At 37.0% G+C, this 23,346-nt stretch overlaps 1 protein-coding gene across 1 annotated transcript in view; it reads left to right on the top strand.

The window, feature by feature from the left end:
- The first annotated feature begins 348 nt into the window (after positions 1 to 348).
- The window catches only part of MEGF9 (multiple EGF like domains 9), a 91,082-nt gene continuing 68,084 nt past the window's right edge, over positions 349 to 23,346 (top strand). The window contains exon 1 of the mRNA XM_012771669.3: positions 349 to 1,079. Coding sequence (XP_012627123.2) covers positions 503 to 1,079 — 577 coding nt within the window. The 5' untranslated portion in view covers positions 349 to 502. The remainder of the gene's footprint in view (positions 1,080 to 23,346) is intronic.

Below are 23,346 nucleotides of genomic sequence, written 5' to 3'. Positions count from 1 at the left end.
GGTTTCCCGCCCCGGGTCGCGCTCACAGCCCCGTACAGCAGATGACTTGGCCCGGCTTCGGCCGCTCGGGGCGCGTCCTTTGTCTGCTCCGCAGCGCCGGGTGCCCGAGGCCCTCGCCCCGCTCCTCGGGTAGACAAAGCCGGGGCCGCCGCGAGCCCGGCGGGCTGGAGCTGGGCTCTCGCCACCCTCCTCCCGCCTTACGCACCGCCCCCTCCCCTGGACGTCCTATGATTGGCCCGCGGGGCTACAAAGAGGCCGGGAAGCGGGTGGGTCACGTGGGCTGGCGTGGTTTCTCATTGGTCAGGCGAAGCTGCCAATCGAGGAGGGCGGGCTGTCCGCGCTCGGTCCGGTCTCTCCCTCCGCGTTGGGGCCCGCCCGCGGGGCCGGCCGCCTGTCAGAGGGAGGTGGCGATGGTGATCCCGGTGTTGGCGGCGGCGGCGGCGGCTTCCTCGGTCGGATTGCAGCGGGGAGAAGATGACTGACCAACCGACTGGCTGAATGAATGAATGGCGGAGCCGAGCGCGCCATGAGGAGCCTGCAGAGCCTGGGCGGCCTCGCCCTGTTATGCTGCGCCGCCGCCGCTGCTGCCTCAGCCGTCTCGGCGGAGAATGTCACCGGCGGCGGCGGGGCCGCGGGGCAGGTGGACGCGTCGCCGGGCCCGGGGCTGCGGGGCGAACCCTACACTTTCCCTAAGGCGATGGCTCCCACGGCCCAGGCCCGGAGGACTGGACCCCCGCGCACTACCGTCCGCCGACCCCTGGCTGCGAGCTCTTCACCCCAGTCTCTGGAGACCAGCCCTCTTCGGGAGACAGCCGGACCTGCCTCGACCACCTTCCAGGCGCCGCTCGGCCCCTCGCCCACCACCCCTCCCGCGGTGGAACGCACTTCGGCCACCCCTCCGGCGCCGACCAGACCTGCGCCGACCACCCTTTCGACGACCACTGGCCCGGCGCCGAACACCCCTGTAGCCACCGCTGTTCCGGCACCCGCCACTCCCCGGACCCCGACCCCCGATCTTCCCAGCAGCAGCAGCGTCCTGCCCACCCCACCTGCCACCAAGGCCCCCTCGCCTCCCCCAGGTGAGTCCCAGCGCTTCCTCACTGGCAGGACCCTCCCCGGCGGCTGCCCATCCTTACCCCAGCCTCTGCCATTCAGGGTTGGGCTCTTGGTTGTAATTGATCGTTTCTTGCCCTAAAGGCTCCCCAGATTTCGGCTCCCAAGGGGAGGTCCGAGCTCCAGCTAGCGCCCCCAACCCCCGTTTCTAATCTGGAAAGTCTTTTGTCCCCCCTGGGCTGTGCTCCCTCGGGAGGGGGTGGATGCTGTGTGGAAGATGCCGCATCTCCTCCCAAGCAGGGCTTTCTGGCCTTTGTCAGAGACCCGAAATGGGCACAAACTTTTGGGTTGGTTTGGCTCACACAGCCACTTTGCCTGGTTATTTGGGGAAGTTTGAAAGCCAGCATAGTACCTCCTTCCCCCAATGGGTCAAAGCTGAATATGAGGGATTCCTCCCAGAGCTCCAGTTTCCTTGTTCATTTTTTTTCTTGTTTATGTAAATATCAGATGCGTGTGTGACAGGTGAAAGAGATATTGAGAGGATTTTGCTTACAAACTGTAGTACAGACCACTTGGGGCCAAAAAATAAAAGTAAAAAAAGGCGTTGCAATGCATGTTTTCCCTGCAAATAAGTGGATTCAGTAGGTTATTTGGGACAGGTGTGTATCTAGGTTGAGCACATGTGTAAATTAGGTTAAATCCCTTCCTTGCATTATTTTTTCTTACCCAATTACAAGGTCAGTATGTTTGGACAAATACACAGTTTAGGCAAGGATGCCCATTTTTGTCTCCTTAAGCTAGAATGTTCAATTTTGCTGATGCTGATAAATGTCAATGTCAATTTCTGTTAGAGTCTGTGTAGAAAATAAGGCTCTTCCTTCTGGTTGAAGTCTTAAAGCAAAGTTAGAGACAGCTTCTATTCTTTCCCCTTTTAAATCTAGCAGGAGCCTGGAACTAAACAAATAAAACCTACCATGTCAAGATGTTAGGCAAGAGTTTTTGAGTTCTTTTGCTTTGAGTTGGGGGTGGAAATTTGTTCAAACCATTTGTCTAGTTGGATCTCTGACCTAAATCTTAGACTCAGTAATTTACTGTGGAATTAGGTATGGACTTTGGACTATAACTGAATTTGTAGAGAATTTTCTCACATGGTTATTTATGAGCCTTAATACAGTCTTGAATCTGGGGTTGGAACTTGGCAATGACATAAGTAGGAATGCAAATTATTCACCTGTAAAAAGCCAAGTTTGCATCTCTTCCAACTTGGAGTGTATTAACTAGCTAGGTTTTACTTGTAACACTTTTTGGCCTCCAGAGATTGACATATAAATGATAAACAAGCATAGTAGCTGAGAGTATGGACTCTGGAGTTTAATCTTAGGTTTCAATCCTAGCTCTGCCCTTTATTAGCTGTGTAAGCTTGGGCAGCTAGCTCACCTAACCTCTCTGACCTCAGTTTCTTCACCTGTGAAATGAAGTGAATAAGAGTACTTAACGTCATTGGATTGCTGTGACGATTAAATAAATTAATACATTTATAGTGCTTATAACAATTCCTGGTGCAGAATAAGCACAGTATATGTTATAGTTATGCTGATGGCCAGGCATAGGCCCCCACCCCCTTTATTTTATGGATAGAAAGCATTTGAGAAAACTAATAGGGACTTGTGATTTTTACTTGTTTCAGTAAAATATAATAGAAAAAAATTCAATTTTCTGGAATTTTAAGCACACAGTAGCACTTAAGTAGCAAGATCACTTACTTTGGTTAGTATGTGATAAATAAGTCTGTATAATTGATATTATTTTACTTTTATTATTTTTGTATTGTTATTTTTAAACCACAGTGGTAACCCTTATTGGCAAAAATACACAAGCAACCAGAAGTCTACAAGGGAAAAAATGAAAGTCACTTCTTCACTCTCTCCTAGTTCCAGTCAGTCCCTAGAGGTTACTGCTGTTGGCAGTTTGTCGGATCTTTTTTCAAATATTTTGCTGGGCATATATGAACATGCACACAAGGTATTTTAAAATAGATTTTAAAAAATGAAAACGGAATAATTCCATTCATATTGTTTTGCAACTTGTGGTATCCATTTAATTATGTATCATGAACTTTTTTTTTTATGTCAGTACCTAGAGTCTATCTTATTCTTTTTAACAGTTGCATTTTCCATTGTAAGAATGCACCATAATTTATTTAACCAATCCCTTATTTATGGACACCTAGATTGCTTCTGGGCTTCACTTTAAAAAACACAGAGAAGGGTTTCTTGTTAAGGGTTTCTTGTTAAGAACACAGGGTTTTCTTGTTAAGTCCATCATATATTTATATTCTCTAATACTCTGGAGTTTCTTAGAATCCAGATCAATTTCAAGTGAGGTGAAGCTGGATTGATTAATATTTGCCATTTGAACTGTTGTTCAAAGCTTTTAGTAATTGCCATGGACTGACATTATACTTATATCTATGGTGGTCTTTGAGTGGCAAAAGTTTTAAAGAATGTCCAACTTTGATAATTATGTGTATTAAATATTCTATAGTTTGTACTTTTCAGTGAATTTGGTCTAGATTGCCTATGACTAGTTCTCAGCAGCTGAACTGACTCTGTGGCCAATTGATAGGCAATTTTAGCTTTACAGTGATATGATCAAGTATGGACTTTTTATGTGAGCATGGGTTCCAACCTACTTTAAACAGTAAACATATTTCTTTGGCAGAAGGAAAATTTCTAATTGAATTTGAGAGAGCTAGTTTGGCTTGCAAAGTTGGATTCCCTGGCATTTGGGAAGATAGTTATATAGGGTTTTTTATTTCAATGTTCTTATAAGGACTGAATACCATTGATAATATATTATTTGATTGGATAGGTCTTATAGCTTATTTTTGAATTAATAAGAATTTCTTTCATAGAGATCTAGCTGAGAGCTCTTGCCTGGCCCTCAATTAGGGCCCTCTTTTGTTTACAGGGACACTGATCTGAAAACTGAAACTACCCAGCAAGCAGACACTTTCCTCCCCAAATCTGGCAAAACATTCAGCTGATTGGTTGGTTGGTTAGGGCATTTTAAGCAGGGTGAAGGGAGATGCTGTGACAATAGAGAGTAATAATAATCAGCAGTAAGACATTGAGGTAGTGACAAATGTTTTATTTTTAAAATTATGGACCTTTAGGGCTAGATAGGACCTAAGACGCCACTACCTCCTAGCATGGCTCTACATTTGAAGGAATATTTCCATGGGCTTAGCTGAAATATTTTTCCCTGTAGTTAACCGACTAATCTGGTTCTGCCTTTGGGGGCCATGTAGAACAAGTCTGCTGTCTCTGTGCCATGATAGTTCTTAGGGATTTGAGGACAGTGATTATGCTCCCTTGGAGTCTAGGCTAAGTAACTTCAGCTTCTTCAACTGGTCTTTATGTGACATGGTTTCAAATCCCCTCACTATCCTGGTCACCTTTCTTCTGGTCTTTTTTAGTCTTTCTCTGTCTCTCCTAAAATGTGGAACAGAGCTGACTGTAATACTCCAGATGTGCTCTAACTAGCTCATGGCAGAGAGGGTCGTTGCCTTGTTCTTTCTGGATGGGATTCTGCTGTTGATGTGGTTAGTCCCTAATCACAGTAGCTTTTTTGGCAGCCATATGATGTTGCTGACTCATTGAGTTCATTAAGATAGCTCAGTCTTTATTTATCTTTTAATATATGCTAGATGAGTCTTCCTTCATTCTGGACTTGGAAATTCTCATCATTTTCTAAAGGATAATCTGAGACATTTACTGAATTTATAAGATTGGTTGTGTTAGATTCAAGTCATCCTTTTAGATCCCAAGTACTCCACCCAGTTTATTCACATTTACCTGCAGGGTGTTCCTATAGACTGAGTCTAAGGACGAGTTAGGGCAGGTTATTCTTACCTCATAAGGGAGAGTAAATTTATGAATGATAAAACAGTTTGGAAGGGAAGAGAAGGGATGATAGTTTAGTCCTGAAGAATCTCTTTCAGCTCTAAAGTTTTATGATGATTTAGTATGCATGATTCAAGGCACATTTATGCCCTCCTAAAGAACCTTAATTATTTATTTGTGATCTAAGTGATAAGACTAGACTTTGTTTAAGCAAGCCCTAGAATTTAGAATTTGAAAACTTTGACTACTGTGACTACTGTAAATAAAATATTACAGATGGATTATATTTGAACATCCTGGGAATACAGGGCCCTCCTAACTGTACTGGGAAATGTATTCTTCATCCTAATCTGCTCTACTACTAGGTTTGGGATCTTATTTACTTGTGGTTATTTAAAAAGATGCCATTTATTTTAAGGAAATAGAAACTGTTCAGGCTTCAAAGATGATATAGATCCACAGTCTTTTATCTAAAACTCATAGGGTTTTAATGTATTTCAGAATTTAGAATTATTGAGATTTTAGGAAGTTAATAAATACATCCCAGTGAATTGAGACAGCATCCTATAATCAAACACTTTAAGATATCTACAGCAAAATGCATGTATATTCACACTGAGTGGGATAAATAAAGACTGTAAATAGCCTTGTATTTGCTCAGGTCAGATTTGGTTACCAAATGTATTCAGGGCAGGGCAGGTATTTGCCACCAAATGAGTTACAGAAAGAGTTTTGGTTTTGGGGTTTCTGGTATTTAGCATCGGGTTTGAGGGATTGTGGACCATTATAATAGCAATTGCAAACACACTTACTATGTTCCTGGCACTATTCTAAATGCCTTAGATATATTAACTCATTTAATCCTCAGAGTAGTTAGGTAGTATTATTATCCTCATTTTAAAGATGAGGAAACTCAAGTCCTAGAGAAGCCCAGCTATAGGTGGAACCTATATTAAAATATATTGAGATTTTAGGAAGTTAATAATACATCCCAGTGAATTGAGGCAGCATCACTCTAGGACGTGAATCTCTAGGACTCAAGTCCTAGAGAAGCCCAGCTATAGGTGGAACCTGTATTAAAACCCAGTCAGTCTGGCTCCAGAATCTGTATTATTGGCATTTAAAGAAATATAGTTGTCTAGAAGAGAAAATTAGGAAACCATTTTGCTAGAAATATTGGTCCTTGGATATTAACCTGAGAAAATTTCTACTGTTCTTAGCATTTATTCCCTTTGCTCCATTGTGCACTATTCATTTACCTCCTTGAATTTTCTGTTTTGCAATGTGTTACAATGGTGATATTAAATTAGAGCTGTTATTTTTCCTTTGATTGGGTTCTGAGCTGGTCTGTTATAAACAAATTTGTATTCTTTTTAGGGCCAGGCCCAGGGACTTCTAAATTTACTATATCTTATTCCTGGCCTAAGTTCCTAGCTTTCTGTAGAAATGATTTAGTCTGATTAGGACTTTCTGAACCATCATGAACTCTAGAACATTAGTTCTAAATATTCTGAATTATGTCCCCAGGATGCCTTCTGGCTAGTTGAAAATTTACACACTGAAATAATCTGAGTAGGTCTTTTTATCTTGATTTTTTAAAAAAGACCCATAAAATTAAAGTGTACATTACTTTTCATCTCAGTATTTCTAAACACGTATATATTAACTGCCAGACGTCCTGGCACCCTTATAAAAAGAATGAAAGAAAAGTATCACAGTGCCATTTTTACTGATGGGTAAATTATGGGTAGAGAGATTTCTGCTCTAGGGCATTTAATAGATCAGAAGAAAATAGAAATATAAGACCTTGTTTAGATGAAAGACAGTGTTAGATGATATTTTTAGTTATAAATAGCTTTAATCCATGCTTTTTGCCTTGATCTTGATTTTTGTTTTCTTTAGATGTGATATAAAAATCTTTATTACTAATGTTGACATTATATTATAGGCACCTCTTCTGTGATCACTTAGTCTTTTTTCAAGTATATATTTTGATTTATCTGTTTTTCACTAGAAATGACTACCCTAACTGCACTGGTAACTTTAAAGGAGGGATTTTTAAAAATCGTGATGAAAAAGATAATGTCTGGATACATATTTTTGAATCATAGTAAAAGTTTACTTAAAATAATTGCTTTAGGTGTGTATCTATGATAAATGTGTGGCAAAATAATCCTTCTAGTAATGCCACTGTTCCACAGATAATTATTATTATCAGAAGAAATTTTCCCCTATTATTTTTTCTTCATTAAACAAAAAATCTTTCTTCCATTCTCCTTACTGCTCATTTTTTAAAATTTAAACTCCTCTGTGTGTTACCCTCACTCTTATTCTTAGCCGCATCTATTCTTTCTATGATCCTCAAAGAGCCAAATTACCCTGTCTATTTAACAATTTACCACTTTGTCCTCCTTCAGTGCCTCCTCAAAGCCTAATTCTCTCAAGAAGTCTTTCTAGATGAACAAAAAGTCCTTGAAGATGTCCTGGTATCAGGGTGCACAGGGTTGAACACTTTGCTCTTAGAACAAAACATGTCTTTCTCTGTGACTTTGACTCTTTTCCTATTGATTTGTTTTTAGTCTATTTAATTTAGATTATTTAGCCCTGATAATAAGAAAATGTCATTTATACAATATTCAGAACATGATATTAGTTCTCTTTTTGAAAAAAATGGAGAAAAGATTATCTTTTTTGCTCTGAGGTCTTCTTTATTATCCAGCTCTTTTCCCCCTTTCCTGAGGAACAATAAAGAAAAAACTTTAATAATGGAAATTATCTGCCTCTAAATCATTTAAACACTTTGAATAAATACCAAATTTCCTTTTCTATTTATGAATAACATAAGCTGTTTTTGTTGGTAGGTAAAGTTGGGATGCATACCAATATGAAAGGCCTAATTTGGTTGAGAAACAAATGTTTGTTTTAAAAAATTTATTTCAAATTTTTAATTATGGGTACATAATAGTTGTATATCTTTATAGGGTACATGTAATCTTTTCAATGACAGAATTTCCCTTGTAGAAATCTAATTAAAGTTAATAGTGAACAGGGTGCTTCTAACAATTAACAAGTTTGCAGTGAGTCTGTAAGACTTTGCCATCAGTATTTTGTTGATTTCTGGGTATTATGTGAATGAAAAGTGGCTTTACTTCTGTCCCCTGTTAGTACTTTTATTAGTGAATATTGTCCAAATCTTTACAGGTTTTTACTGGGTTTCACATTTGATAGTTTGTATTTCAAACTGTTGTCTTTTAAGTTTATTAAGTGTAAGTATTTGGCTAGCTTACCTGGCCATATTTAAACAATGAAAAAATGGTATTTAGAGAAGATGATTGCTTACTTTATATTTTCTTTCCTAGGCACTATATACAGGTCTGAATGTTATGGAAAGAGGCCACTAGTAATTGAAAGTAAATGGTGATGGAGATGACAAGGTGAACAATAGCACATGAGTGAGAGGGCTGATGTAAATTTCACTTCTTCATATTGAAATATCATTTACTTTCCTAATGTATGAATCTGTTTGGAATTCCTTAAAATCTTAACATGCTATTTCATGTATACTGCCTCAAATCAGTGTGTTAACAGCAATGATACTTAGTATTCTCACATCTCATTTTCAATGTAAAATTTAACACTTTGGCAGGGAAGGCAACCAGTGTTAACCAAGCATATTATTATATGCCTAATTACCTACCAGGATTTTTTTTTTTTACACACATCGTGTCATTTAATTCTTAAACAATGCAGAAGTTAAATATTATTATCCTTACCTTATAAATGGCAAATACTGAGATTTGGAAAGTTAAAGTGTTTTGCCCAAGCCTATCAGGTTTACAAACTCCATAAGGTCAGGGACTTTGTTTTGTTTTCTTCACAGTTACATTCCTACTGTCCAGCCCCAATATCTCACTAAATATTCAGTGATTGAATAAGTAAAAAGAAGGAAGGTTGTAGCTACACTACACATGCAGTATATTCCTGAGGAAAATAATGTAATTATGGTCTTTTCTTCTAGTTTAGAAATGAACTTTCTCCTTCATTCATAGTAATACTATGAGGAATAGTATAAGAACTTATTTAGGTCAAGTGGAGCTCTTTGAGATCGAGCATATTAATTATTCATTTTTTGTTATATAACTTTGTCCCTTCTATTTTTCTTAAAGGAAGAACAACAATGGACAAATGAACATCTGATGACTTTAGAAAGAGTAGCTAAGTTGCATAAGCTAAGCACTTGTCTGTGAGATGTTGGACCCTAAGTTCTTCTGCCAGTTCTTTTACTAGTTCTATGATCTAGTAAAAGCAAGTAATTTCATCTGTTAAATGAATTAGACTAGATTTTTCGTTTTTAAAATTGTATTCTTTGGGTACTAGGGTTTCTCAGATGTGTTTGGGAGCCAGTATTGGCAGTCAAGAGGCCAAGTGAACCCTTTGCCCCCAACCCTTACCTCTCACCCACACATCACCAGCCACACTTTAATCAGCCCTGCTTTCATTTGGTTTATATATTGGATTTGTTCTTTCGGTAAAGATTTTTGAAATAGGAATTCTCCTACTGTAAAATTCTGTGGTAAAGAAATAGCCATTAAAATGCTTACATTATATTAAGAAGCAGTATACTTAGGAGGAAAGAAATATACCAAATGTTAATTGGTTAAAGCTAAGTAATGGGATTATGGGTAATTTTAATTACCCTTTGTGTTTTCCTGAATTTTTTGAGCTTTTAAATGAATGTAGCCAATTTTAATCTTGTAGTGATAAAAATAAATGAATAAAACTTAAAAATGAATAAAAAGTTGTAATAAGCTCAGTAAGCCTTTACTTATATGAAATCAAGTCAGGTGATTTTATCCAGGGCCACTTAACTATAATATCTGTTATTGACTCAGCAAGTTTGATCTGCATCAGAGGTATTTGCTTAGTTTCAGTGAGTTGGGGTTCTGAAGAAAGGATATTATTGAAGACAGGACCCAAGAAAGGAGACTGTTCCTGCGGCCTTACAAATCTTAAACACAGAATAGGGATGACGTATCTAAGATCTGGTACCTTTAGGAAAGGTTTAACTGAGATCTTCAGCAGAGGCTGAAAACAGAGAGCTGGTTCTGTTTTCGTTTCATTCTGTCTAGGGAATTTAAAGCATGTACTTTAAAATTAATTTAAGTAACTTATTAACATAGATCTTGTTTAAATTGTGCAAAATTTGAATTCATGGCATTGTTCACAGTCTTTACCAATCTAGAAGCTCTTTGGTTGTTTCTTCCTTGAAAGCTACAGAGCCCCCAAAAGTTTGGTTTCTGTCTGTCCATATGTTTTGCAATCAGATCAGATCGGATTACCTTTATACTGGTAATATAACAGCTGTTCTATATGATGCTTTGCCAGAGAGACAACTAAGCTCTAAGGGAAGGGGAAATTTATTCATTTGGAAAAAGGAATGTGTTCTGCCTAGTCATAAGAAAAACGATAAGGAGTAAGGAATGTTTTCAACCTGGCTGGGGAATGTTAATAATCTTTATTTAGTAAATTTTAGACCCTTTAGATAACTGATTCTGGAAACTTGTTTCAGTCTTGCATGCTCCCTAGAAACTGGCATATTACCAGAGATCTTATTAGATTTTTATTATTTTGTTGTTTAAAAATCTAGTGATTTTGCTTAATGTATGTGAGCAAAAGGAAGAGGTTAGAAGTAGTAGTAGCATTGTTAGCTGTAAGGCGGACATCATATTCCCTAGTTCCTTTTCATTTTGGAAATGGTCTTTAAAGGTGAAAATTCTTAAAAAAATATTTTGGGAAAAGTTTAGATGTTGTCTTCTCTGAAATAAATTGGATGAACTAAATAGCTTTTTAGATTCTCTTCAATCCTGTCTGTCATTTATAGTGACATAATGGTGGTAGTTTGAGAAGGGTGACTGGAAATAATGGTGGAAAAGAGGATATTCCAACATATTTATCCTGTGTTATATTTGTATTGAGGCTTGATTAGAGGAAGGTACTGGGCTTTTTCTGCTGTAGATTTCTCATTTGACTTTATATTTGTTATAATCCTACAGTGTGTTTTTATCAGTTCTATATGAACAGCATTACCAGGATAGCCCCACCATTCACTGATGTTGTGTGGGTTAATGAATAGTTATAAAGTGTACCAAAACCACAAGGCAATCTAGCTGTTGGTTATTATTATACTGAATTGTTGGTGTATATCCTGCAAACCTATCCTGTTCAACTGGTTTTAGTTTTTAAGTTAGCTTGTTGCTTCAACTTGTCTACAAAGACAGGGGTGAATGGTCCAGCTAATCAGTGGAATGGCAGAACTAAATTCCAGTCTTTCTTCCTTTTACTTTGTGAGTTATTGAGCACATTTTTTAAAATGCCTCTGTGACTTAGTTTCCCTAACTATGAATTGAAACCTGTTATTCATTTCCAGTCTCCTAAGGTTTTTGAGAAGTAACACATGTAAATTACTTTGGGCTTTTTTCAAACACAAAGGCTTTATAGGATTCAAACTGTTTTCTTGTGTTCTTTCCAGATTACATGGTTTATATTAGTTTGTAATGTAAACAAAGCTTTAATTAACTACAACAAAGAAATAAACACATTTATATGTGGCTTCTTTATACAAAATATATTTTTATGCTATTTTGTAGTTGACATATTTGTATAATTTATACACAATTATGGTATTTTCCAGGTATAGGATCTTTAATATTATTTTTCCTCTCTTACTACCTTGAGAAAACAAAATAATTTTTATGTCATATTAATTAAACTCGCAACATAAGTTGTGCTTTATATATCTTTAACATTATTTTTGGTTAATCTGTTTAGAATGGATTCTACTTATCTTTTTAATGATTACAAAAATAATATATGTTCATTTTAGAAATGTAAAGTATAAAGACAAAAAAATGAATCTAGAGTTAACTAAAGGTAACAATTTCATGGTAACTACAGAATTTTTTTATATCAGTATAGATGTTAACCTCCTCCCTGCCACTGAGATAGTTCTGTATGGATGTACTGCTCTGAAACTGCTCTTTAACATAATATATTTCAAGCCTTTAACCACTTTGAAATGGAACATCTTTCAAATGGAGTTTAAAGTAGTACTGTTGGTACTATTACTGTTATTTAAGTTATCAAATTTTGAGCACTTACTATGTTCAAATTACCAAATTAGGTGCCTCCTAATAGTTACAGAAAAAACTATCCCATAAAGCATTTTATCACTGAGTTTAATATTTTATTACTGTGTATATTGCTTCATTTCTCACAGCAATAAATGAGATCACTTATTTGTTATGAAAACAGAGATGTGAGTTGGATTTCGCACTCTGCTGAAGACAAATATATGACAGATCAAAATGTGAAAAAAAAATCCACCATATTTAAATTATTTGTCATGTCACTGAAAATGACATAAATGTATTTTGGATAGTGATCTAAGACTCCATATGATGCTTTCCTTAAGACTTGGTACTCTGACAGAATCAAACCAGTGACTGTTTTTCTTGTGTCTGCTCTAGCACAAGCATGATTGTCTTGGATTCAAGTGGCCCCTGAAAAGCCCAAAGCAGTCTGGAACCAAGCCACGCATTTGGTATTTTTCAATCCTGTGGTGAGAGAAGTCAAGGTACCCATCTGCCTGGCTCATACCTTGCCAGGCCTAGGTGCTATGCTAAAGAGTATGCAAAAGAATGGCTCTGGCCTTTAGGAAGCTCATATCTAGTTTACAGAATGATCACTGTTCTCTGAAATTTGAACTTTGAAATCAAAGCAGTAATGAACCATGTTGTTATTGAGAGAGAATTGAATTAATTAATGCATGTAAAACACTTAATTCAGTGGTGCTTAATAATCAGCACATTAATAATCAGCACATAGTAAACACTCAAAGTTAGCTATTATTATTAATACTGTTTTTATTACCTATTCACAATGTTTGAAAAACAGCAGGGAGAACTTTGTTAATTCTAGATTAATAAACTTACCAGTTTCATTGATAAAATTTATAGACTGATAACACATTGATAATTAGGAAGACTTGCATATTGTCACAGATTAACTTGCTCTACTAGGTGGTTCTAAGGTGCAGGGTAGGACCAATATGCTTGAGGTAAAGGCTATCTCCTCTCCTTTGAGAGTGGCCCAGGTCAAGCCAGAATTATCCTGTGTCAGTTGCCAGATATAACAGTAATGATAATGCTCAGAACTGGACTATTTGGAAACTATTTTTAAAAAGCAAATTCAAAGGTAGGACTTCAGAGAATCCCTAAAATAGCCATTGTCCAGTCCTGGTGGGTGTGTAACCCTCTGGGATCTTTTGTAGTTATCAGGCCCTAGCTACAAATGACCTAGTAAAGAGAAAATAAAATTAGGCCTATAGAAAGACATGACCACTCAATTTTATGGTTAGTAGCACATTAACATTTTTGAAAACATGCCAAAAACAACAGACACAGGTGAAAGTCACATAATCTTTCTGGACTTCAATACCATCCTCTGTAACATGAATGTAATAGTACCTATCTAACAGGGCCCTTAAGTGTTGGATCTAGAATTCAAAACCAGTTTTGTCTGACTCAAAAGCCTGTACCCTTTTTTTCCTTTGACTAAACTGTGCTGCATTGCCAAAGCAGATGGGAGTTGCAGAAAATGAAATAAAGCATTCAGTGGTTACAGAGCACATTTTGGGTTCTGTTTTTGTCACCTCCTCTCACCTCCCCCAGCAAACTTGTACATTTTTTCTCTCCGCATTGGTTCTGAGTTGTACACAGTGATCCAAGTTGCTTTTCAGTAGCTATTGTGAAAATCAAAATTAGATCAAAGAGTGTTTCTCAAAGGCAGATATGGGTGTGGAGTGGGGTGGGGAGAGGAGATAATGGGGAAAATTAAATGAGGGTAAACAGGTAGAAAAGCGTGGTAAATGTAAAGCAGAACTGAACAGTAACTATGTGATTGTCTATTCAGCACCAGAGGGTGGTGCTAACAGAGACAATGTAATGGTTATTAGCATTTGGCAAGTAATACCACACACTGTGAAATGGCAGTATTGATTTCTTTTTGACTTGACAATAAAACCTTTCATTTTTAACTTAATATGGACTCTAGATCAAGATGCTAATGCAAAATAATACATTGTAAAAAAATAGCAGGTGATATTTGATTATATAAAAGTCATAGAAGAATATCATATTTGTAAATGTGATTCATACTTCTGCCAGTAGCCTCAGGATGCATTCCCCCTCCCCATTTTATAAACTTACCTCCTTACTCAAAGGTTAATTGTCTCTCAATCAGACAAAGGAGCAGCTATTATTCAACTATCTGATCCACTTACAAAACATATTGACAGATGATATAAAAAATTTTGGAGGATTTATGTTAATTCAAAATAACTAAATAGTTTCAATTTGTGTGACATTAATACTCAACAATAACAATATTATTACATCCTGCAAGTACATAAGTATAGCAGTCAGATCAAACTGTAAAACTATGGATGTGGAGAATATATATACAATGCAAAACTTAATCATATTTACCTAGTAGGTCTTCAAAAAATATTCATTAATAATTAAATACTCCTAAATAGTAAATTATTTATCTCTGGGAATGATACTGTCAGAAATACCTTTGAATGCAAATGGGAAATTCAAAGCACTATGTCATGATTTCCAAGTAGACCACAAACAATTAAGAGGATAGAAACTGCCTTATTCATCTTTGGCTACCTCTTCTTCCTATGCAGAAACATAACCAGAAATGGGCAACTTCAAATTCTGTCCTAGACCCACCATAGTTGTTGCTAGCCACAAAAATGGCCTGAAGTACCATACCTGCTCAACATGAAACCTTTTTATTGTTCCCTTTTGTGTATAACCAGCTATATCCTGAGATTGTATCTATTCCAGAAAGAAAAGGCTGTTGGGCAAATGGTCTTGTTCTTGTTTTAAAAAATATAGTAACCTAGGGCAGTAGCATCTGACTTTGAAGAAATGAAAGCCCATAATTGTGAAATGATTTGTATAAGAACAGTGGAATAGCAGAGATGGATGTAGACCAGAGCTCTGTGGCTTTTAGAGGTTAGCATCTTGGTGGAAACAAAAGTACAATTAAGTCAAGTTGAAAGAGAGCTTTTGTAAAGCTAGCTTAAGAATTATTATTATTGATACCTATTATCTCTGGAGCAAGACTAGCTAGATTTGAATTTTTTTTTTTCTAGCACTTAATGTGTGGCCTTGCCTGTGTCTTAGTTTCCTCATCTATGAAAGGGCATAATAATGTCTGCCATACAGGGTTATTATAAGAATTAAACAATAACATATGCAAAGCATTTAGAATTCCTGGCATGAATTGGCCTTCTAAATGTTAACTGCTGCTTCTTACTATATTTTGAATACCTAGTTCTTCAAACTTTCTACTTTACTATTTCCCATCTTTTAATTCTTCACTACCTCTGATCCTTCCAATTCTGATAAGTAGCGTTACCCCATTTTACAAATGAGGAACCTGAGTCTAAGATGAGGTTGTTTGCCCAATAGTCACATAGCTGAGAAGTGCTAGTTATCTGGGACTTAAACCCATATCTGTCTCACTTTTGAAGCTCTAGCATGACAAAATAACATGCTAAAAGTACATTGAGTTTAATGCACTCTGTTATATCTTCCTAACCACTGTTTGTTTTAATACATCTTTCTCCTCTGCCACCTTCAATTCTGTTTTCTTATTTGTAGTCATTGTTTTTTTCCATAATTACTACTCTCTACAGTTTTTCTCTTGATTCTTTGGAGTAGAAAGTATGCATTTTACCTGAAAGCACAAAGCATATCCTCACATACCACTCTGTCCATTTTAATTTTGCATTCATTCATTCATTCATTCATTCATTTATTTATTTATTTATTTATTTATTTATTTATTTATGGCCTAATTGATCTATACAGTGGATTGGTTTCCAGAGGAGAAGATATGGATATCTGTTATGAGTCAGATGAGCAAATATATACATTAGCCAGGATGTCATTTAAGGGCAAATAGCATATATCCAAAAACTAAGGGTCATTTTAGCCTGTGTAAAAGGTGAAACACAAGTTGGTCAGAAATAGAGATGATAGCAAATAATGGTACTGAGTTGCTACAAAAGCTTCACAATGTAGTAATGTACTTTTGTGTGTATTATTTTTAACTGATGCATAAAACTTCTGAAAAATTCCAAATGGATTCCAGATATTTGTTGCAAAAAAACAAAAGTTTACTTAAACTCTCTGTTTTAGAGAATTATTTTTCTTAGCATATGGTCTTTCTTGTTAACAACAGGCCATTTAACAGTTTATCAGAAAGTAAGTAGTTCTCTTTGCTGAGTTTCTTTCAGTTGATGATCTTGTGTAATAGAATACTTGTTTAGAAATACACACACTTAAAATCAGTTATCAAGTAGTCTTCAGAGACTAAAGCCACAAGTAGCAGGATGCTATTACTTTCTGTTTCCTTATTGTTTAACCAATCTTCAATGGTACTTTCCTCTTTCTTTTTTTCTCCTCCTCCTTCTTCTTCTTCTTCTTTTTTGGTTAACCGAACAAGATTTCAGATCCTCCTTGCTTCTGGTTTAGTTTTTTCTTGCCATGCTCAAATTGGTCTTTAACAATGATTCATTAAGATGGTTCTGCTTGACTTTCCACTCACTTTTATGTAAGTAATAGGGGAAAGGTTAGGTTTTTGTCTGTAAGTGTATACTGGGCTTTCTGTGTTAACAAAAGAAGGTTCTTTTACATTTATCAGATCTTTGTTAATCGCCCATTGTGCACCTAGCTAGGCTAGATAGATGCTGGAGAGACAAATAAGATATAGTTTCTGTCCTTGAAAACATAGTGGAGGATACAGAAAATTAGACTACAGAATGATAAGTTCCATCATAGTGGTATGCACAGCGTACTACAGGAGCAAAGAAGACGTCTCACCCAGACTTTTAGGGGGTTAAGGATTATGTCAGGGGAAGGCTTTCTGGGGCATGTTTTCTCTGAGCTGCATCTTAAGAACAAATAGGAGCCAGGCTCAGTGGCTCACACCTGTAATTCTAGTACTCTCGAAGGCCGAGGTGTGCGGATTGCTCAAGGTCAGGAGTTTGAAACCAGCCTGAGCATGAGCGAGACCCCGTCTCTACTATAAATAGCAAGAAATTAATTGGCCAACTAATATATATAGAAAAAATTAGCCAGGCATGGTGGCATATACCTGTAGTCCCAGCTACTCGGGAGGCTGAGGCAGCAGGATTGCTTGAGCCCAGGAGTTTGAGGTTGCTGTGAGCTAAGCTGATGCCACAGCACTCACTCTAGCCTGGGCAACAAAGCGACTTTGTCTCAAAAAAAAAAAAAAAAAAAAGAACAAATAGGAATTATCTAAGTGAAGAAGGCGGAGGGCACGCTAGGAAAAGGGAGCAATAGCATGTGAAAAAGTATAGAGGCAAGAGAGCATGTGCGTGACCTATTTAGGGAACTGAAATCCTGAGTGGCTAGAGTAGGGAAGGAGGGAATATGTGAGGTTGGAATGGTCAACAGTTGTCAAATTATGAAGTGGTTTCCATGTCATGCTCAGAAATTTATTCAAAAAGCCATGAAGAATTATAAACCAGGAAGTGACATGGTAAGATTTGTGTTTGGAAAGATCAGTCTGGAAACTAATATATTTCTAAAAGTGTAAATGATCCCAAGCAAAGATAATTAGAGGCCTGTGATTATCTCTTTAAATCTTTTCCAGCATTAATTTTGGATTAAAGGGTTTACATGGTAAGATACCATAATAATAGAGGGGACATGATTAGTTTTCTATCTCCTCTTATTAAGCAAACATTTGAAACCCATTTTGCTTGTTGCTATAACACCCGATTTAAGTAACTAAAATTTGAGACTTGACAAATAAAGCTAGCAATGGATGCTAGACCTCTTAATGTATCCGGTGTTAGGTTGAACAAACGCAAGTGCCTCCTGTGTGCCAGGCACTGCGCTAGGAACTGAGGAGAGAATGGTGGATGACTTAGGCATTCACAGTCTGGTGGAGAGACAGGGTCATACACAAATGCAAATTCTCCAGAATACCTATGTATTAGATTCCTTTATATACATTTTAACTTTACATCTTTACCTTAAACCTCCAAAGTATGGATGGAAAAACCAAGGATGAGAGGTATTTAATTTACTCATGGGTCATGTAATAATGATGATAAATAGCCAAAACTTGATATTCAAAGTACCTAACTCTGAATTTTTTTTCTATACCATATTACACGGCTTCTCATGACAAGTTGATAATGTATTATACTTAAAAATTTGTTTAAAAACGTTTTAATGTCTCGAGTCAGTTCAAAGATATATACTTTTGAGGCTGAAGTAGTTTTCTTTCCCTCTCTATTAATTCTTCCAGTGCTACCCACTAGTATTATTGAGCCTTGAAGGATCCAGTCATGTGTGGCTAAAAGTGCAGGCTCTAAAGTCAGGTTGTCTGGATTCAAGTCCCAGCTCCATTGCTTATCTATCTGTCAGCCCATTTATACAATTGTGACTCCTGTTATGAGATAATGTTGGTAAAGGACTTAAAACAGTGAAAGCACAGGGAAAGAATCCAGTAGATGTTAGTTGTTAAAATTGTCAATGGAATAGCAGCTCATCTATTTTCCAAACATTCAGGAAATTTTGATAAATGCAGTTTAACTGTCTAACTGTTTTCAAATTAATCTTGGTAAAGAGCTTTTGCCTACCATGCATATTTAAAATCTGACTTGTTCAGAGCATCAATGACCTGTTGCAAAGATGCCACAAACAAAAATCTAAGAAAATATGCTGATGAGAATAGTATAAAAACACTTTAATGCTTTTTTATTATGGAAAATTTTGAACATGTACAAAAGTTAACAGAGTACGGTAATGATCTTTCTCATACCTATCACCTGCCTGGACAACCATCACCCCATCCATGGCCAGTCCTGCCTCATGTATGCCCCTGTCCATTTACCTTGCTCCTGTATTGTTTTTTAAAAATGCCAGACCTCTTATCATTTCATCTATGACTATTTAGGAATATATTTTTGAAAGATAAGGTTTTTCTTATTCCTATATATTTTATTATACCTAAGCAAAAAATTTAATAATTTCTTAAAATCATTAAACACAGAGTCAGAAAACCACTTTCTTTATGATTAGGAGAAAAATCTTTTAAATTTTTTTAAAGCTAAATCTAGAGAAATTTTAAACATATAACAAAAATTAACAGAGTAGGGTAATAACTTGTACCTAGACAACCATCACCCCATGGCCAATCCTGCTTTATCCATACCCCTATCCACTTTTGCTAAAGCTAAATCTAGAGGCTTGATTGATCATTTTTTGGGGGGAGAATTAATGAAAATTGGTGGCTTTTTGATTGTTATTGTTTCTGTCATTGTTAAATACTTAGTACAGTCCAACTGAGGATGAAAACTAGCAAAATAAGGATACTCTTAATTGGTTGAGTAGGGTAGGGTACAGGTTATTATCCAGTTTTTACATATGAGGAAACTATGACCTACAGAAATAATTTGTCAATCATCAGTCATATAAACTGCAAAATTACTGTGCTGAAATTTGTCATTTGAACCATGCTCATTCCATAAATATTTATTGAGTTGAAGACACTTAACTATTTATATTTCTTTTTAAATATCTATAGCCCACATTATTTTTATAACAAGGGTATTTTTATCTTTGATCACCTAATTCTATCTTTTGTTATGTTAGAATTTAAAGTACTTCCCTCCTCCTTTGTCTTACCTTCATTTTAGCTGGTAGAATGACTTTAGGGCCAATACAGAGGAAATTTTGGTCTTCAGCAAAGGGTTAGTTGCAAGTATGAAAACAACTCAGGCAAATGGTCTATTGGTAGTGAAACTTTTCATTATGAAAAGTTCTTTTCAAATTCCAGGATATTGGTTGCTTGGTCACTGAAGAGTCTGTACTACCATTCACTAGCACCCTGGGTGTCTGAGTAGACCTGATTAGGAATGTACTGCTCATTTTGAATGGAAAAAAAAAAAAAGGATAGAAAAACTGCCTCAAACATTGCATCACCTAAGCCAAACATTCTACATTTGATATATGGTTGATACAAGACATTAGTCTTTTAGAGTACACCCTAACACACACGTAGTTTTCATTTTGAGTGTTGTCAGCTTTGACTACAGCCACATATCTTTTAATATACACATGCAGGCTGACTCAAGAGGGCATTGATAAAAGCTCATTGCTTTACTCGTCTCTGTGGGTGAATAAAATTGTTTTAACATGTCAGGGCCAGTGTACCTACCTGCTTTATTCCCATTCTTTAATTTTTAAGCCTTCAACCTCATAATTTCCCCAAAGTTTTGAATACTATCCCTTCAACAATTAGCAGAAATAATAGTGCTGATGAAGTATGACTTTGATATTGGTTTCAGTTATATATCTGTAATGTTTATTTCCCTGGGCTTTCCAACTGAGGGAGCCCCAGCATGAACTCCTACTTTGGAAAGTATCTGAGTGGGCAGAGCCATTTGCCACATTACCCTCATTGTCTGTCTTTGTTTATTCAGCTGAAAAGCAGTACTTGCTTCTTACACAGTCAGGCATAAATCTCAAAGTGTCAGAAGCTGTTAAAATGGGTAGAAAATTGTTTTGGGAAAGGAAAGGATGAAAATTGTTATCAGATATTGACATAATATGCAAATAGAGGTGCTCTCTTAGAGAAGAACATAATGACTTTAGGAAGTTATAAAGTACAACTCTGGCAACATTGTTAGGGGCTTGTTTTATTAGGGTCTTTGATTTTTATGCAATTTCCCTACCTTCTGGGGAAGAGACACTGATAATTCATTGGCACATATGATTTGTTTTTACTACAATAGAAAAGGGGACCTAGGTTTTTAGGACACAAGCATACCATCCATTGCAGGTAATGATAAATTTCCTGTGGTTGTAATAGCATGCACGTGTTCTTGGCCTTTATTTTTCTGGCTATCTTCATCTGTCAGCTGGATTATTTTAGCAGGCTGCTAAAAAGTCTGTATGCCTTCCTTCTTTCCTGGTCCATTTTCACACTGCAGTTGGACTTATGTTTCTAAATGTAGATCTGGTCATATTATACTCTCTAGTTTAAAATTTTTCCATGGCTACCCAATTGCTCTTAGGAAAGCCCTTCGTCTGTCACGACTCCTGCCTCCTATTCTATGCACCAACCACAATGAACTTCTTTCATTTCTCTATGGTAATATGCTCTGTCTGGCCTCCATGTCATTACTCATGCTGATCCTTGCCTTGGGGATACTCTTCCCCTCTACTCTTATCTTTGAGTAGAGTGTCCCTCATTCTTCATGTCCCAACTTAGATTATTTCTTCCTCTGGAAAGTCTGGATTAGTTGTTTCTCCACATGCAAACACACATACCGTGTTTTCCTATAACATTGTGTACATATTTCTATTTCAGTACTTACCACACTGTATTCTTTCTTTTTCTCTCTGCTATAAGACTGTAAGCTGTATGAGGACAGGGACCATGTCTGTCTTCCTCATTGTTGTATTTGCAGTACCTAGAAATTATTGTCTCTGTTTCTGGCACAATATTAATTTGTTGAATGAGAATCTGAGATCATGTGCTTTGCCAAGAATCTTTTCTTTAGCAACTTCAGAGAAGAATTATGATTCTCTGCTTTCATGTTCTTGATATTTTTCTCTCAATCTTCTATTCATATTCATTCAATTATTCAGCAGAATATTGATTTGAACCCTTTAATCCTCTATACCTTGCCCAGAAGCACATGTAAAGAACATGTAAAAGGAAGACTCGTGCATATACCTACCATGTGCTTTCTTTATCTCTACTATCTGAAATTGCACTCCCACAACACACATATAGTCAATTCTTCCTCTGACCCTCAATCTCCTTTCCTGCATTGCTTTTCTTCCTGAGCATTAAACTACCTTCTAACATACTAGATATTTAACTTGTTTAAGTTACTTACTGTGTGTGTCTGCCCTTCTAAGATGTAAGGTCCATGAGGGCATGAGTTTTGTTTACTGCTTCATCCCTAGCACCTAAAATAATATTTGGCACATAGTAAAGTGATATTTGCCAACTAAATGAATATATTCATGCCCTGGATGTATGTCTTTTTCTTTTTCACCCTTTTAACGCACCTGATTCAGTTCTGCTTCTAGTACTTTGCTATTTGTTTTCTTTCATTTTTTGCACTTTACATTTAGTACTGTTTTGAGCCCATAATCTTGCCTACCCCAGGCAAAGATTTTGTTTTTTCATTTTGACTGACTTAGGTAACGATGTCGTCTCTGACCTCCACATCTCCTAACCTGATATCTGAAGCCCAGAGAGAAAGTGTGTGTGTGTGTGTGTGTGTGTGTGTGTGTGTGTGTGTGTGTGTGTGTGTGTGTGTTGGGGAAGGAGGAGAGGATACGTTCAGAGATAAGGCAGATGTAAAACCTGTTCTTTTAGAATCTACATGGGACAAATATTTAATTATAGCTATAGTACAAGGTTGACTGTGACAATATTTTTTCATGAGAAATGCTAACCAATGGGGAGAAATTTACTTCTTGTTAAAAATTACAAAGTAGGCCGGGCTCGGTGGCTCATGCCTGTAATCCTAGCACTCTGGGAGGCCGAGGCAGGCGGATTGCTCGAGGTCAGGAGTTCAAAACCAGCCTGAGCATGAGCGAGACCCTGTGTCTACTATAAATAGAAAGAAATTAATCGGCCAACTAATATATATATATAGAAAAAATATATATATAGAAAAAAAATTAGCTGGGCATGGTGGCACATGCCTGTAGTCCCAGCTACTCGGGAGGCTGAGGCAGCAGGATTGCTTGAGCCCAGGAGTTTGAGGTTGCTGTGAGTGAGGCTGATGCCACGGCACTCACTCTAGCCTGGGCAACAAATCAAGACTCTGTCTCAAAAAAAAAAAAATTACAAAGTATATCAAGCTTTCAGGAAAGTATAAATAGTAATACAGTGAACATCCCCTGTATATTTACCTCTCAAGAGGCTTTGTAATATCTGAATTTTCTTCTACATTTGCTTTGGATTTTCATTTTTGAAATAAAATATTAGATGTGTTTAAGCCTCTAAGTGTCCTTCTTTTATTTCATTTTCTTTCTTCCCTACTCAGATGTAACCACTATTCTGAATTTGGTCCCAAGCATTTAAAAACGTTTATACTCACATACACACGAGCGCACACACACATACACACACACACAAATACAATGTTGTTTTCATGTTTCGAATTTTGCATAATGACATTTTACTATGCTTTTTTTTACTTGCCTTTTTTTTTCAAATTTATCTATATTGTTTCATGTAACTCTAC

This window comes from Microcebus murinus, chromosome 12, assembly GCF_040939455.1.
Source record: "Microcebus murinus isolate Inina chromosome 12, M.murinus_Inina_mat1.0, whole genome shotgun sequence".
Classification (NCBI taxonomy): domain Eukaryota; kingdom Metazoa; phylum Chordata; class Mammalia; order Primates; family Cheirogaleidae; genus Microcebus; species Microcebus murinus.
Note: the sequence above shows the minus strand (reverse complement) of the source record. Positions and strands in the feature narration are given on the sequence as shown.